Source organism: Lutra lutra, chromosome 6, assembly GCF_902655055.1.
Source record: "Lutra lutra chromosome 6, mLutLut1.2, whole genome shotgun sequence".
NCBI classification, from domain to species: Eukaryota; Metazoa; Chordata; class Mammalia; order Carnivora; family Mustelidae; genus Lutra; species Lutra lutra.
In genome coordinates this window covers 67,779,028-67,793,656 of record NC_062283.1, presented here as the reverse complement: position 1 = coordinate 67,793,656, position 14,629 = coordinate 67,779,028, and the positions used below count along the sequence as shown (strand labels likewise).

The window sequence follows — 14,629 nt, the reverse complement described above, 5'->3', positions numbered from 1 at the left end:
CTCTCATAGCAATGCCTGAAAGACCCATAGACTCCAAGTCTGTCCTCAGTGATCCCCCAACCCTGCCCTTCCCAAGGCTGAGGCCCCCTCCATCCTTCAGGGAGAGCCTGGGTTCTATCGGGAAGGTCTTAGGGAAGTTGATATGCTGGGGTTCCGGTCACAGAATCCAAAGAAGTAAATGAGCAGTTCACAGATCTGATGGCCACAGGGAGAGTTTGCAGCCTGGAGTCAGGGCTTATACAGAAGACAAGACCTTAGAACAAAGAGCTCAGCCAAACAGGATGGGTCTGGAAAAGCAAGGTGGATGGCTTAGGCAGGATGTAGCACAGGCTGTCTGTGGTGCCTGCCACACCCGTGCCACCCCCTACCCCCAACCACTTGATTGCACACTGGCCAGAAGCTGCTTCTCTCTGCCTGAGTCTGTCTCCGGCCACTAGAGCTTATACTGCATGTGGACTGGGCTGTAAGTACCAGGAAATTTATACCCCCAGAATAGCCCTCAGCTGACGAAAAGAGCTGGTGTGTATATGCCCCAGCTCCCTCACCATGGTGGGAGAACTCCAGGGTGTTTATGGTGCCCCAGGTGTCCACAATGGGACATGGTGGTGACTGGCTTGACCACGCACTTTTTCAGGGTTCCCTTTGCTTCCCTGTCTTACATCTCCATTTCCCCACCAGAGTTTTCCAGGCTCACCTGTCAAATAAACGGCCTCACTGGGCTTCTCATCCTGAGGTCTGCTTCTGGGGAACCCAAACGAAGACTGTGAGTCCAAGCCCGTTCTGATCATCATGATGTCCACTATTAGATCTCTCACATGGCCATGATCCAGAGCCCTCATGTTGCTTAACAATCACACCCACAAACATCACATAACTGACCATGGCCCCCAGCCACGACCCGTTACTTTCTTAGAAACTTCCTTGCCTGAGTACCAACACTTCGAGATCCAACTCATCTCATCACCGACCTAGGCCATTGGCAAAAGGCCTGAGTGCTGCCAGGTATTCCCAGAGTGACCTTCTGGTAACAGTGTCCGTGTTTCTGCTTGTTAATAACTCTAAGGTGGGCCTTAGACAGGATGACAGAGATGTTGGACCTGGTGGGGCCTGGCAGCAACTTCCAGTTCACACTGCCAAGCCAGCTGCCTCTTCTACCCACAAGGGGGGGCCTCCTTGAGATTTCCATTAAGGGCTTCCAACATCTAAGCCGGAGTCCTGAGCCCAGACCAAGCCCCTGATCCTATAGTTCAGATACAAAAAGGTCTGGGAATAGAAATAGTGTTCAGAGAGGAGTGCAGGGAGCTGGGGGCAGGTGGGGGGTGAATTATAAAGCTGTGGCTATAGAAGAGCTTATAAATGCCATGTGGAGGGGCGCCTGAGTGGCTCAGTGGGTTAAAGCCTCTGCCTTCGGCTCAGGTCATGATCCCAGGGTCCTGGGATCGAGCCTCGCATAGGGCTCTCTGCTCGGCGGGGAGCCTGCTTCCTCCTCTCTCTATGCCTGCCTCTCTGCCTACTTGTGATCTCTGTCTGTCATATAAATAAATAAAATCTTTCATAAATAAATGAATGAATGAATGAATGAATGAATGCCATGTGGACATGTCCTGGCTTCTCCTGAACCTAGAAAGGTGATACTGGAGAATGAGCGAGATCTAGCTATGGAGGGGCGCCGAGGTGGCTCAGTGGGTTAAAGCCTCTGCCTTCGGCTCAGGTCATGATCCCAGGGTCCTGGGATCAAGCCCCGCATTGGGCTCTCTACTCAGCGGGGAGCCTGCTTCCTTCTCTCTCTCTGCCTGCCTCTCTGCCTACTCGTGATCTCTGTCAAATAAATAAATAAAATCTTTTATTAAAAAAAAAAAAAAGATCTAGCTATAGAGTCCCTTGGCATGGCTTTTAACTTTAGCCTTGGCACCTAATTGCTGTGTGACCTCAACAAGCCCCTTACCCTCACTGGTCTCAGTTTCTTCCTGCACTGAATCTCAAAGATATGCTTCTGGGTCACTAAAGGCCACTGGCTGGAAGTGGAGCTCACACCTTGCTGTGTCCCCATCTCATGGCCTTCCCACTGTCTACCCTGTGGCCTTATTCCAGAAAGGACAGAGAAGTCAGGCCTTGCCACCTCCAGTGTGCCTTGTGAGCCTATGTATTTTACTGGGAGTTAAACTGACTTCCCCAAGGTCTCCCCACATTTCACTGAAGCCCTAGAACCAGACACAGGTACATGAGGCCACCGGAATCCAGCTCCCTACCTCTACCCTCCTGATGTCTTAAGAATCACATATGTGAAAAATCTCAGGGCCAAACAGATGTTCAAGGTCAGCTCAGAGGCCTCAGCTCCTGAATCTTTCTGTTAGAGACTATGTTCTCAAAAAGAGAAGAGGATAAACAACAGGGCAACATTTCAAAATGGTAACAGCAAGTTGAAACAAGGTCAGACAATGAGAAGTTCCAGAAACAAGGACCAGAAAGACACTGAGCAAACAGCAGTGCGGTAGACTGGTCTCTGGTAGGTGTGGGTCTGACAGGAAGATGAGCTAGATTGTCATTTCTATAGTACAGTCCCCCAGCTTCCAGTATGGATCCCCAGTTTCTGGTCTAAAAATCAGAAAGATCCTCAGAGCTCTTCTGTGGCTACGACTCAAAGAAGCCACTTGCTAGTGGAAAGGGATACCAAGCAGCAGAAATGAACAACCTCGGGCAAGCCTGAGTGGGCGGGGGAGGGGGGGGAACAAATGCAGATGGGAAGCAGGACCCCTCATGAATGTCTGTCTCTTTCCTGTGCCTCTTGGTCTTCTCTGAGGATCCTTCTGGGCAACCTCAGAGCAGCCAGAGCCGCCCACCCCACCTGAGCCAGGCTGGCAGGGAGGGGTGAGAGCAGCGTTCACATCCATCTAAATCCTTTCTCATTTCAAGAAATGCCAACTGGCCCTGAGGTGGGGATTTGTAGTAAAGACTATTCATTACCTACCCAATATCCATTCTCCCCTTCTAACCAAACCTCATGTTTTCTTGGGTGAGAATGTGCCCTTCTAAAAGACTACATTTCTCAGCCTCCCTTGCAGCTGAGACTAACCAATGAGATGTATGCAGAAGTCATTGGGAGGGGGCTCCTGGAAAAGTTATTTAACAGAAGCTGACTCACCAGGTAGGTCCACCCTTTTAAATATTTCTCCCTTCCTCCTGCCTGGAATGTGTTGTGATGGCTAAGCCCCAGCAGCCCTTTGGCAACAATGAGGCAAAAACACTCTATGGCTGGAGTCCTTTAAAAATATATTTATATGCTGATGCCTGGTTCTCACTCCCAGACATTCTGATTTAATTGGTATGAGGTATGACATAGGCATTGGGATTTTTAAACACTTACTGGATAATTCTAACATGTGGCAGAGTTTGAGAAGTACCACTCTTAAGAAGGAGAACAGAGGGGGTGCCTGGGTGGCTCAGTGGGTTAAGCCTCTGCCTTCGGCTCGGGTCATGATCTCGGGGTCCTGGGATCGAGCCCTGCATCGGGCTCTCTGCTCAGCAGGGAGCCTGCTTCCTCCTCTCTGCCTGCTTGTGATCTCTCTCTCTCTCTCTGTCAAATAAATAAATAAATAAATAATCTTAAAAAAAAAAAAAGGAGAACAGAGGAATAAGATGGAAGGAGTCTGGATCTCTAGTGGCCAAGGAGTCACCATAGCAGTCATGGAGAGCCTACCTCTTGACTTAAGAAGGTCAGGTTTATTTTGTTGGAGGCTCTGTAGTCGGGTCTTGTTCCTGGCAACAGAATGTGATGTTTATCTGATATAGGACCGAAGGTCCTCACGCTGTTCCCATCAGCCAACCCGTCTTCCACAACACAGGTTAGGGAACAAAAAAATGACCAGATACTGCCCTCAGGAACCTCACACGTGGGAAAGCAGGCTGACACTAGGGTTGGCACGAAGCAGGCTTGAGTTCAAATCCTTACTCTACTACCTACTAACTGTACAGCCTTGGACAAGTCACTCAAGCTTCTGCACCTACAAAATGAGGGTTTTGGAAAAGACTACATTCTCCAGTCTCCCTGTGAGCTCCTTGGAGGCAGGTGACCTTCACCTCTGCAGCCTCAGTACCCACCACCCGTCCAGACACCTAGCAGATACTCTAATATTAAATATTTGCTTGGTTTACACTGAATGGCCGTGATGTGGTCCAGCTTTGAAATTTTCATTTTCTCTAAACCAAAAAGAGAAGAGGATAAACAACAGGGCAACATTTCAAAATGGTAACAGAATTTACCTACTGAAAATCAATGAAAACAGTTTCTGGGGCAGTGTCTTTCTGGCTCTCGAGGCTCAGGACTGGAAATCCCCCGGTTTTAAGCAGGGGGAGGGGCCGGTCTCCCAAGCCCACGACCTGGACTTGCCAGTTAGAACTATTAAACTAGAAAGCCTCCCTGCTCATCATTTACAAAATAACAAGCATGGGTGGTTGTTGTTGTTTTTGTTGTTGTTTTTAAAGACCCCAGGGTCCAGATGAGCTTGGCTAAAACAAAGCTTGGGCGGTGACCTGAAAAACCCAGAAATGCCCTCAGAAAGCCCAAAGGAAGAAGACATCTGTTTGGGCCTGACACATTCGGATGCCTGGTCTACACCAGCTGTGCCCAAGAATCAAACGGAGAGCTCTTTACAACTGCAGCTGCCTTGATGCCACCTGCAGAATCTCTGATTCTGGAGGTCTGGGGGTGGAGCCATGCATCTGTCGTTGGAAAAGCTCTCCATGCGGTTTCTGACATGCCCCTGGGGTTGAGAACCACCTCTCTACACAACTTCCAACCCTCCAGATAATCAACGTCTATTTCAGCTGACTTTCTGGAACCAACAAGAGCCTGGGGTGGAATTTGCAAAGCTGGCCAAGCAGCACCCTCCTGCCAGTGACCCAAGTCACTGCCCACCAATGGGGCTCACCCGCCCCTGCAGCCCCAGCTTCCCAAAGGCAAAAGGCCGGGTCTGGGGAGCAGACACTGCTGTGCAGGCCCTCCCCAGCCTGCCACGTTTCTCAAAAGCGCAGCCTGCACCTCCCGTTTCCACACGCCACCCACTCCTGGGGCTCCCCTACCATCTGCCTGCCACCCCCTCTGCTCCTGGGAAACAGAGTCCCCAGAGTTCGCCTGAGAGCTTACAGAAGGTTATTACTGTCGGGATACTCTGTAATCCCAAGAGGCGGGCAGGCCCGAACCAGCCTGCCAGAGAGGGAAACTGGAGGCTCAGAGGCGAAGCTCCTGGGTCAGAGTCCCACCCAGGCAACATGTATACTTGGTTGGTATACCAAGTAGGTATACTTGGCCTTCCAACCCAAGCCATTTGAGTCCTGGAAGCCTTTGGTATTCAAAGAGCAACGTGGACCAGTGGCATGGGCAGCACTTGGGAGCTGGTTAGACACGCAGACTCTCCGCCTAGCCCCGGATCCACTGAGTCAGCATCTGTGTTTTCATAAAGTCCCCAAAGGAGTCCTGCTGGATCTCAGGGAGCCCTGCTCATGGCTGCAGCTGCCTAGCTGCCAAAGCCCCAGGCCCCAGACGGCCCTTGCTCTCTCTCCTCCTCCACCTCGGCTCCCACCGACTCTATCCCCTCTCACTTTCCTGTCCCTGACCCCTCTTGGGTCTCCTCCTACCTCCCTGATGCCACCCACTCTGTTTCTTCTCAGGCCTCCCACACCCCAGGGTGCTGGTCCTCAGCCCAGTGCCCCTCACTCTGCTCTCTCCGCCCTGGCAGTTTCAGTCCATTCACGATTTCGGCCCACATGGTTCTGTGCACAGAAAACCAGACGTGCAAACCTCCCTCTCACCTGAGCATGAACACTTAGGTCTATTTACCCCGCCAGCATCTCTTCCAAACATCCCACACCGGGATCCCATGAAGTTCAAAACTGCACTGGCATTGTCGTTAAAAGAAAACGATGCACTGGGGCCTGGCTGAGAGCCGAGCGCGGCTCTCGGGGCCTTCCAGGCTGTCTCACTGCCTGCTTGTCACAAACCCACGCAGTGGGTTCGGCTGTCTCTATCCGACAAGCAGAAAAGCCATGCCTTAGACAGCTGAGGTAACTTCTCGGGCTCTCGTGGCCAGTGCAGGGCAGAGCTGGGGTTCCCACCTGGTTTCTTACCCAGGTTTCTTACCCAGAAGTCCCAGCTCTTAACTACGTCACCCCATTGCCACAGACTCACCTGACACCCACAGCCTTTGCTGTACCTCACCGCCATGGCGCGAGGGCCATCTTCAGCCCCAGATCTTGCCTATGCTCTTCCAGAAGCACTTTTGGAAGTTAATGATTGTATCATTTCATTTCTTGCCTTTTTCAACAATCTCTAAGTGGACCCCTTCCCCCACGCCCAACCCCCTACATCTATTCTCTCCAGGGCAGCCAGAGGGATTCTAAAAGGTGTCAGTTCATGTCCCTCTCCTGCTCAAAACCCTCCCGTGGCTCCCCTCATCAGAATACAAGCCAACATCCTTGCATAGCCTTCAAGACTGCCGACAATCTGGCCCCGCTAACCCCCTAACTCTGTCCTTCTGGTCTCCCCATCACTCACTGGGCTCCAGCCATACAGGACGCCTCCTTGCTGCTAAATAGGCCAGGCATGCTTCTACTCCACAGTCTTCACCCTGGCTCTTCCCCTCCTGGAATATACGTCCTGCAGACACCCACTGGGCCTCCTCCTCCCTCAGCCCCTTCAGATGTCTGTTCAGGAGGCCTCCCAGCCACTGTATTTCAACTTGAACCGCAGTTGACCACTCCTTGTCCCCTTGGCTCCTTTACCCTTTTCCCCCAGCCCATCACCGTACGATGCATTATAGACTTGTTCCTTATTTACTGCCTGTCTCTCCTCGGTTTAAATGCAAACGCTCAGAGACTAAGAGCTTGCTTCTCCCACCAGACATCTCAAATGTTCCATCCAGAGACTTCAATCACATGACTGCTGAATGACCACAGTTCTTGTACCCACCCCTCCTGCCCATTCTCCCCGCCACCACCGGGATCAAGTTCTCCCTGTGGCTTCCCTGGTCAACGGCAGGACCTCCTGGCCAGTTGCCCTCCTCCTGGTCATAGCCTCTTTAAAACACACACAGCTAGCTGCACAACGGCCTGAGGGATGGCACACGTCAGCCCATTTCTCTGCTCAAGACCTTCCTGGTAGCTTCTCCCACACACCCAGGATTCCAGCCTACTCCACCCAAGCACAGGCTCTGATTCAGCTCTGGGTTTGAGCCCAGCTCTGTCACTTGGACCAGCGACTTCATCTTCCTGAGTCCTCAGTTTACTTTTTGGTAAAAGGGGCTGACGATGACTCACTCACTTGGCGGGGGGGGGGGGGGGGGGGGGGGGTGGGGTGGGGTGGGGGGGGGGGTTGAGGATTAAAGACAATACACATTTGTGATCTCAGCCTGGGCAGGAAACATGAGTGGTTGTTATTATCATTCCTTCGCTGTTCCAGCTCTAACTGCCCGTTCCTTTTCAGTCTCTGCTCCAGCCCGAAGGAGTGACTCACTACTCCCCACACACACCAGGGTCTTTATCCTCCATATGCCTTTGCCACAACGAGCCCTCCGCCTGCAATGCCCTTCTCAGTCCTTACTTCTGTTTGCCAAGCCAGTTCAAATGTCCCCTTCACGAGGCCTTGTGAGCAACTTCCTTCCCCTTCGAACTCCTAGTTCTTTATCTGCCCTTAGCCAAGATCATCAGGAACCATCCTGTATGTAACTCCCTCCCCTTCTCCTTGAGGGCAGAACCTCCCTTCTTCCTATCACCAAATCAGAGGGTCCCCTGGGATGGAGTCTCAGAGCCACTTCTTACCAGCTGGCTAACCTTGAGCAGGTCACTTAAAGCCTTGGAGCCTCCATTTCCTCTGCTCTTAAATGGGGACAAGAGGACCTGCTGTGCTGACCTCTCAGAACTTTAAGGGAATCAAAGGAGGCAGCGGCATGGAAACAGTGAGGAAGGCAGACGGCATTTACACGCCTATAAGGGACTGATTGTTGTTAAAACCACAAAAGGCTGCCTGGAAGAACCATCACCAGATTCATGGCGAGGCTTCGAGTTTTACTTACTTCCTTATAATTGTATATATTCTCTGATTGTTACATGTTACTCTTTGACTTGGGGAAAAGAGATGTCATTGTTTAAAAAGGATTCCTCTGTGTTAAGCATTGCTCTCGCCTCCCATATCAGCAATGAAATGCCATCGGGCCCTTCATACCCAGCTCCCGCCACCGGCAGATGTGTGTCTGCAAAGCAGAATCTTCTGAGAAGGGGAGGAAGACAAAGAACAGGGGCCACACTCCAGGTTCACAAAGAGGCAGCTCTGCGGGGACAACGGCCCCTGCTCAGCACAAAGCCCCACCTGGGCAGGGTCCCACCGAGCTGAGCCCCTCCACAGAGCTCTCCTGTGGCAAAGGGTGCAGAAAGTGTGGCTTTGGCCACAGCCAAGAGCCGTGGGACACTGGGTGGAGGTGGAGGTGTAGGGGGTCCAGATCTTCAGAAGGCCCTAGGGACCCCCCATGGACCCCAAGCTGAGGACTCTCATCCCACTGGGAGGCTTGAGGCCCAGGGACCCCCAGAAAGGCAATGTGGTGGCCAAGCCCTCCCCCTGCTGGTCACATCTGGAGTGGCAGTGCCAGCCGCAGAGGGCAGCATTCCCAGGCTGCTGCACAAACTCCCCTGCACCTGGGGAGTCTGGCTCAGATGTCCACAGGACCATAGGGGGCAGGGCAAGGCTCTGCTGGGACTGAGAGACCTGAGGTCTTATCTCCCAGGCCCCCTGTGTTGCAGGGGCATCTACTGACCCAACATGGAGATGGAAAGCAGGTGGTGGGTGGGCTGGAGTGGGACCTAGAGTAGTCATGGGGGAGGGCAGGGAGATGGCCAAGAGGGGTCCTCCACACTTCAGCCTGTCCCACTCCTCCCAGGCCCACCCATGCCTCCGGGGCAGCTGGAGAAGCCAGGGCTGCTACCACTGCCCGGATTTCCACTCCCGCCCCCAGATATTGATTTCCTGCATCATTCATTTGCTGGGCCTTGGCGGCTGTGATTAGCTCCCTCCATTCTCCCTCCGGAGCACCCCCTCACCCCACCCCGCCTGTTCCTCCCTGTTCTAGCAAAGCAGAGCTCATACCAGGCTCTAAATGAGGCTTTGCCACCCTGCCCCAGCAACTCACAGCCAAGCCTGGCCAATTACAGGTGGACTCTTGGCATGGCCCCAGCATACCCTCTCAGGGGTGGTTTCCTGGGTAATAACGTCCTCTCTAACCACCCCCTCACCAGAGCCCCCACCACACCAGGAAACACAGATTCCCAGCCTGCAGGGTGGAATGGGACATCATGCCAATCTTGACCTGAAGTGGGGCCTCCAGCCTGCTCCTGCGGAGCCCTCAGCCCTCAGGCTCAGCAGGCAGCCACGACTTCATTGAGGGAGGGGGGAGGTGGGGGGGGGCGGGGAGACAGTGCTAGCAAGGCAAACAAACCAGCCCCCTTTGCAGGCACAAGGCCCTCTCTTTCCCTCATGCAATTTCTATAACTGGGAAGAAAGAAGGAGGAAGGAGGTTTGAACCTTCTTGAGGACATTTAGAAAACTCCAAGCCTTCTGTTAACCCTAACAGAATCTTCCAATGCCATGCCTTCTCCAGGGGGAGAGTTAGATACGGACAGCCAGTCTCAAGGCATGTGGCAGAAACTCTAGTAAAAAAAATCCCGAGTGCCCACACCCAGATCAACACCCAGAAGATGGCACTGGGAGACCCACTTCCTGAAATTCCTTCTGTGCACCCCTCAAAAGAGGGGGAAAAAACCTGACTTGGTGATAATTCTGTAAGCTATGTTGCTCTTGTCAAATTATTCAACATCTGTCTTCATGTTCCCACAAAAATTAGCATAGGATAGTAGTTTCTGATGACACCTTTGGTGAAATATTTTGACTTCCACCAGTAAGTTGCAAACAACCTGTCTTAAGGATAATGTCAATTCCTACTCCTGAATATTAATAATCCAGGGGTTTGCTGTGTTTCTGTAAGAGAGAGGAATCCCACTGACCTGCCCTGGCTGGAAGTCTGGCAGCTAGGTGAGGAAAGGAAGCCGGGATGGAGGAGAGGGTGATTTCTGATGCTATCCACATGCAGGGGACTCCTCCTCCATCACCTGGTGACTGACTCTGCCCCAGAAGTAGGCCTCTGGGGCCAGCCCACCCCCCTCACGAGCCAGAAAACAAATTACAGGCTCCACCACGGAGCCAGGAGATTGGGAGGCAGGGAGGGAAGAGGGGATCGGCTCCAAATGGACCATCTGGTCCAGTATGCGGCTGCTAGAGCATCTGCGCCCCAAAGAAGAAGGGAAGCCACCTGGCCAGACCGAGCACACCTCCCAGCCCAACAGCAGAGCTCAGGGCCAACAAGAGGACCCTCAGCGGGAAGCGGAGTATAGGGCTCTGGGTACTGGCATCCTGCCAGCCTCAACAGAGACCCACGGCCCAGGCTAGATCCTGCCGGCTTTGCCTTCCACATCCTCCTGTTCTTCCTCTGGCTCCTCAGTTTAGCTGTTCAGCTTCCCTGTTAATCTGGCCCTCCTTCAGCCACACGGGCCCTCCCCAGGACACACTGCGTTCTTTTGTGCCTTTTCTTTTGCTCCCGGGCTATCGGGCTATCAGCTTCTTTTCTCTTCTCCCTGAGGCCCCCTAGGCTGTCAGCCTAGGGCTCTGGGACTCTTCCTAAGCAGAGACCGTCAGAATGTGTCCCCCTACCCTGCTGGAAAACATCCTAGACTGATTTCTTGCGGGAAAAGAATTTCAAAAAGCATTTCCTCAACCTCCCCCCAACCACGGCCCTTCATTCCCGCAGCAAATGTTCGCCCAGCTTCTCCGCGTGCCTGGTGCCATGTTGGATGCCAGGATACAATGATGGACACAATTGATCACTCCTCACCCCGATACTCTACTCTTCCTCAAGTTGCTTCATCTGCTTTGGCCAGAGAGGGAAATTGGGGGGCAGAAGAACTACAGGCCTACAATAGTTCCCGCTTCTGCTGAGTCTGGCCAAAGCTTCTAGCATCACAAAGAACTCAGCAGCCTCTTGCCATCTTCCTTCTCACACTAGATCCTCACCTCACTCCATTGACCTCAACGAAGACAGAGCTCCACTCTGCAATTCCCCTGAGGCCCCAGGCTTCTCTGGAGCCAACGCCCCAAAGGCGCTGTCACCCCAGGGCCAGGGTTAGCCCCAGTACACCCAGCTCACCTTGATTTGTTCCCAGTGGACAGCAACGAAAAGGGAGACTCAGGCACATGAGGGAGGAGAAACTACAGAAAATAGGGGGCAGATAAACCAAAGGCTAAATCCTCACCCCAGGGCCTCTGAAATCAGGGCCCGCAGACATCACTAACCCTGTCTCCCATCCCTCCCCCCACTCATTGCTAGTGTTTCCAGGCTAGGCTCACAGGAGCTTCCTCAACACCGGCCCTGTGCAGCCCTGGAGAAGGCTGGACACTGGAGGGGATGGAGGAGAGGGATGGCCAGGAGATAGGTTGGCCTGATCGCCCAAGGGCACTTGGAGGGAGGAGCAGGGTAGAGGATAGAAAGCAGGGTATAGGGGTCTCTGTCACTCTCAGAGCCCCTGAGGTATGGGGAGCAGGAGGCAAAGGCCTCAGTGACATCTCTCCTTAGGCCAGCTCTTGAGGCAATGAGGCTATGAGGAACCCTTGGGGAGAAAGAAGATAGAGGACCCCTGCCCCCCCAAGTCCCAGGTGTCTTCCTTTGCCTTGGGGAGGCCTCTGGTGCCAGCTCAGTGGCCTCCTCCCTACAATCCCCCCTCCCAGTCCCCACTCCGCTCCTCCTCCCCCTTCCCTCTTCTGGCCTCTGTAAAGGACCAGGCAGTAAGAGACACACAAACTAATTAAGAAGCAGAATTTGGCCAGATGCCTAGACCTGCCTCCCCAGGGAATTAAGCCCAAGCCAGCTAACTGTGCAGGGCAGGGAGCACGTCAACTCCCAGACACCCCTCAGGACACCCCTGCCTCTGAGAGGCACAGCAGGGCCAGGCACCCCCAGAAGGGAGCATTTAGCATTGGCATCTGAGGCTGGCATCTGTGGGGGGGGGACGTGGTGGGGGGCAGCTGGGAGGACAATGCCTCTGCCTCCAAGCCCACAGAACAGGTCAGACTCTTCCCTGATCTAAAGATGAACAATCAGGCCCTGGGTAAGAGGAACAAGGACCTCTCCCCACCCCAGCTACACAGGATTACAAAGTGACCCACAGGGACACCCTGCAGTCAGGAGAAGGCAAAGTAAGGGCCACAGAGCCCCGAGGCGGACTTTTTTTGTGTATGAGGTCAAGGTACTGAAGGCTGCTAGAACTCAGAGGGAGGGGTTCCTGAGAGGGGAGAGCTCTGGGCCATCGTGAACAGACGATGCCCGCTCTCGGGACCTTTCCCCAGGGAACACTATCTGGAGAGACAGGAGAAGGGACACCCAGCCGGAGTCGGCTAAGCGCCGGACAACGGGGGCGTAGGGACGCAGGAGCAGAGCTGAGTGGCGGGAGGCAGAGTTTGAACACGTAGCCGGATCGGTGTGTGCCGTGTTTGCGTTTCCCGGGGACGGTGGCTGAATGTGTCCGTGTGTGCGCTCGGGGAGAAGGAAGGTGGGGCTGGGGCTTTGTAGCTGGGAACCGGGGACAGGAAGAACTGGCTCAGGCTAGATTTGAAAACGGATGCCGGGGTTTTAGGCGCCCAATCCAGGGGATGCTAGCATCCGCTCCTGCCGTCAAGAAGCGAGTGAAAAGAAGCGAAGCCTCAGCGAGAGCGGGGAAGGCGAGCCCGCCACCCGGCCGCGGTGCCGGCAGCCAGCTCACCCGCCAGCCGCGCACAACTCCGGATCGTGCATCGCTTGGCTTCTACTCCGGAGGCCGAGCCAGGGTAGGACTAGGTTTCCGTGCAAGTCGCTGCTCCAGGCCCGGGTTTGGGGTCTCTTGGGATCTCGCGAGCCGACTGGGTGCTCTCAAGGGTTCCGAGTCACTCCTGCCCCTGGCAAGGTTTGGGGAAGTGGCCACCTCCCCCTGGCATCCCCCGCTTCACGCCAGACCCAACGACCCGTCTCCGTGCTCCGAAACAGCTAGCTCGATCTCACGCCCAGAGAAGGGCGGGGACCCGGGCATCCACTCCAGAGTCCGAGCCAGGGTCCCCACCAAACCCCGGCAGCGCGCACTTTGCGCCTCTTGCAAAGTTTCCGCGCGGTGCTAAGCCCGCTTAGAGCGGGACGCGGGCTCTTACCGTAGACTCCTTGTCCCCGGCAGTGGAAGGGGATCAGCGCCAGAAGTAGAAGGCAGGTCACCTCCATCTTCACGGCCGGTGCTTCATCCCCGCGAGGCGGCGCAGCCCGAGAGGTGGCGGGGGGCGCATCCGCCGGGGCCCCGCGATGCCCCCTGCGTCCCCCCTTCCCCCGAGAGGCGACGGAGGGGGCGGCGACGGAGACCAGGAGACTGGGGAGACGGCGGTGGCGGCGGTGGCGACCCGGGTTTCTCCTCCCGCGGGGCCTCTGCCCGCGTGGGGACGCAGGGGGCGCTGGCCCGGCCCCGGGTGCCTTGGCGCGCCCGGCTCAGCAGCCAGCGCCCCGGCCCGAGGAGCCCGGCGGCCGATCCGCCCCGGGTCCCCAGGGCTGTCTTCTCCGTGTGCTGGGCCCCAGGAACCCCTCTGCGGCGGCGGGGACTCTTCGATCCAACAGGCCACCGACGACTGACAAACTTGTCGTTTCCCCGCCCAGGGGACGCCCCTCCGCCGAGCGGGGACGGGAAGGCCGGGGCTTCGCTCGGGGTTAATCCGCTGTCTCCAGTCTTGCGGCGGGTGCTGGGGTCTCAGAAGCCCGACCCAGGGGGGCCAGGTTGGGCGCCCTCCCGGAGGCGAAGGAGCTCCCGCCCCGGCCCCGGCCCTCCTGAGCGGGGGAGCAACGCTGGCTGGGTTCGGCCGAGGGGCGAGAACCACCGGTCCCCAGGTCCGGGAAGTTAACCGAGCCACCGAGGAAGCCTGGGGAGGAATCGCGCCCCGGCGCTCCGCGGGAATCAGGAGAGCAATTCCAGGCAAGAGAGACCCCAGAAAGCGGGGAAAGGAGGAAAGTTTGAGTCGTTTGAAAAATACTCGCGCTCTCCGCGAGGCCGGGGCTGCGGCGCGGGCGCCGCTCGCCGCCTCCGCTCGCCGTGCTTAGCTCCCGCCGTCTGGCCGCGGCCGTGGCGCTCCCGGGCTCGATGCTCTCCCGAGAGCGGGGCTGCGCCGCGCCCCAAGTTGGTCGTCCCCGCCCCCGCCCGGCGGCCTCGGCCAGCGGGGGCCCCGAGCGGGCGGGGCCGAGCCGGGCTCCCGGGCGCGGCGGCGGCTGGGCTCGGGGCCGCGGGAGCGCTCCGTTTGCTCGGCAACTTGGGCTTCGCTGTGCTGCTTTTTCCCCCCTCGGAGCTTTTCATTCCGCGCTCCCCCCGCCTCCCTCCCTTCCTCCCTCCCTCCCTCCCTCCCTCCTCCCTCCTCCCTCCTCCTCGCGCCTCCTCGTTCGGTCTCTCGCTCTCCCACCCTTTGTCGCTCGCTCTCCTGTTTGATTCCCCTCCAGTTAAAAAAGGGAGCCAATTAAAGGCAGCCCAGCTCGCCCGGCCC

The 14,629-nt window shown here is 55.8% G+C and overlaps 1 protein-coding gene across 2 annotated transcripts in view; it reads right to left on the bottom strand.

Annotated features, from left to right (window-relative positions):
• Positions 1 to 14,412, bottom strand: part of MDGA1 (MAM domain containing glycosylphosphatidylinositol anchor 1) — a 59,528-nt gene extending 45,116 nt beyond the window's left edge. For both annotated transcript variants that reach the window (XM_047734421.1, XM_047734424.1), the window contains exon 1: positions 13,268 to 14,412. In XM_047734421.1, the coding sequence (XP_047590377.1) occupies positions 13,268 to 13,334 (67 nt within the window). In that variant the 5' untranslated portion in view covers positions 13,335 to 14,412. The remainder of the gene's footprint in view (positions 1 to 13,267) is intronic.
• Positions 14,413 to 14,629: the final 217 nt, after the last annotated feature.